The sequence below is a fragment of the Rhea americana genome, unplaced genomic scaffold (assembly GCF_003343005.1).
Source record: "Rhea americana isolate MKP2758 unplaced genomic scaffold, rheAme1 scaffold_430, whole genome shotgun sequence".
Taxonomy (NCBI): Eukaryota; Metazoa; Chordata; class Aves; order Rheiformes; family Rheidae; genus Rhea; species Rhea americana.
In genome coordinates, this window is record NW_028186569.1 from 56,102 (window position 1) to 57,741 (window position 1,640).

At 71.3% G+C, this 1,640-nt stretch overlaps 1 protein-coding gene across 1 annotated transcript in view; it reads left to right on the forward strand.

The window, feature by feature from the left end:
- Positions 1 to 1,634, forward strand: part of ADAMTS4 (ADAM metallopeptidase with thrombospondin type 1 motif 4) — a gene marked incomplete at its 5' end in the record, with an annotated part of 4,785 nt that extends 3,151 nt beyond the window's left edge. Inside the window, 4 exons of the mRNA XM_085315571.1 lie at positions 44 to 251; positions 463 to 638; positions 734 to 909; positions 1,019 to 1,634. Of these exons, the coding sequence (XP_085171697.1) occupies positions 44 to 251; positions 463 to 638; positions 734 to 909; positions 1,019 to 1,427 (969 nt within the window). The remainder of the gene's footprint in view (positions 1 to 43; positions 252 to 462; positions 639 to 733; positions 910 to 1,018) is intronic.
- Between the last annotated feature and the right edge of the window lie 6 nt (positions 1,635 to 1,640).

Here is a 1,640-nt window from a genome sequence, read left to right on the forward strand (position 1 = left end):
GGGGGGGGGGCAGCCGCGGTGAGCCGGGGTTTCCTGACGCCGCCCGGTTCGCTCTCGCCCGCAGACGCCCGTGCACGGCGCCTGGGGGTCCTGGGGCCCGTGGGGCGAGTGCTCGAGGAGCTGCGGCGGCGGCGTGCGCTTTTCCCGGCGGGCCTGCGACAAGCCAGCGCCCCGCAACGGCGGCAAGTACTGCGAGGGCAAACGGGTCCAGTTCCGCTCCTGCAACGTGGACGCCTGTCCTGGGACCACCCGTGAGTGCGGACGGGGAGGCGGGCGAGGGGCTGGCGGCGCGGGGTCCCACCCCCCCAAACGCCGGCGTGTCTTAACCCTCGCACGCCGGAGGGGGCGCGGGACACGGCTTCGGTGGGAAAACCAGCCTGAGCCATGGAGATTGGGAGGCTGCAGAGGGATTTTGGGGTCTTCCCGAGCGCTGACTGGTGCCTCCTCCCCTGTCTCCCGCAGCTCTCACCTTCCGGGAACAGCAATGCGCCGCCTACAACTACCGCTCCGACCTCTTCAAGGGCTTCCCGGCACCCATGGACTGGGTGCCGCGCTACAGCGGCGTCGCCGAGAAGGACCAGTGCAAGCTGACCTGTCAGTCGGAGGCGCTGGGCTACTACCACGTGCTGGAGCCGAGGGTGAGCGCCGTGCCTCCACCACCCACGGGCGGGCGGGCGCCCCGGGCTGCCCCGACGGGGCCGGGCCGGGTGCTCACGCCGCGCCGTGCTCGCAGGTGGCCGACGGGACGCCCTGCTCCCCCGAGAGCACCTCGGTGTGCGTGCAGGGCCGCTGCATCCCCGCCGGCTGCGACCGCGTCATCGGCTCCAAAAAGAAGTTCGATAAGTGCATGAAGTGCGGCGGCGACGGCTCCAGCTGCACCAAGGTCTACGGCTCCTTCGCCAAAGCCCGGTAAGGGCTCGGACGGCTGCGGAGAGGGCGCCCGCGGGTGGCGCGGCTCCGGTGCCGCCGGCTGCCCCGCGCACCCTTGGCTCCGTCCGACCCCTTCTCTTCCTTCCAGCTACGGCTACAACGACGTGGTCACCATCCCGGCCGGAGCCACGCACGTCCTCGTCCGGCAGATCTCGGCGGCGGGCGGCGAGGACGTTTTCCTGGCGCTGCGGCGGCCGGACGGCGCCTCCCTCCTGAACGGCAACTACATCTTGGTGCCGTCAGAGACGGACGTCAAGCTGGCCGGCGGCGTCACGTTGCGCTACAGCGGGGCCACCAAGACCGTGGAGACGCTGGCCGGCCGCGGGCCGCTGCAGGAGCCGCTGGTGCTGCAGGCCTTGGTGGTGAACGAGCAGCGGGCGCCGCGGCTCAAATACAGCTTCTTCGTGCCCCGGGCAAAGAAACACCCGTCGCCGGCGTGGGAGAAGCAGAAAGCCGAGATCCTGGAGATCTTGAAGAGCCGCCGACGCTCCAAGTAGCCCCGGGGAAACCTCGGAGCWGGCTGACGGCGCCTCCGCGAGCCGGGCCGGCGTGAGGCTGTGGCTCTAGCGGACGCCCTCGGTGGCCGGGACCGACCGACCCGGCGCGGCCCCGGCCCCGGGCGGGACCGTCAGCCCCGTCGCACTGAAGCACCTATTTATTTGGTTATTTATTGCTCGCTGGGAGCGGGGGCATCACTCGCGGCGCAGCGG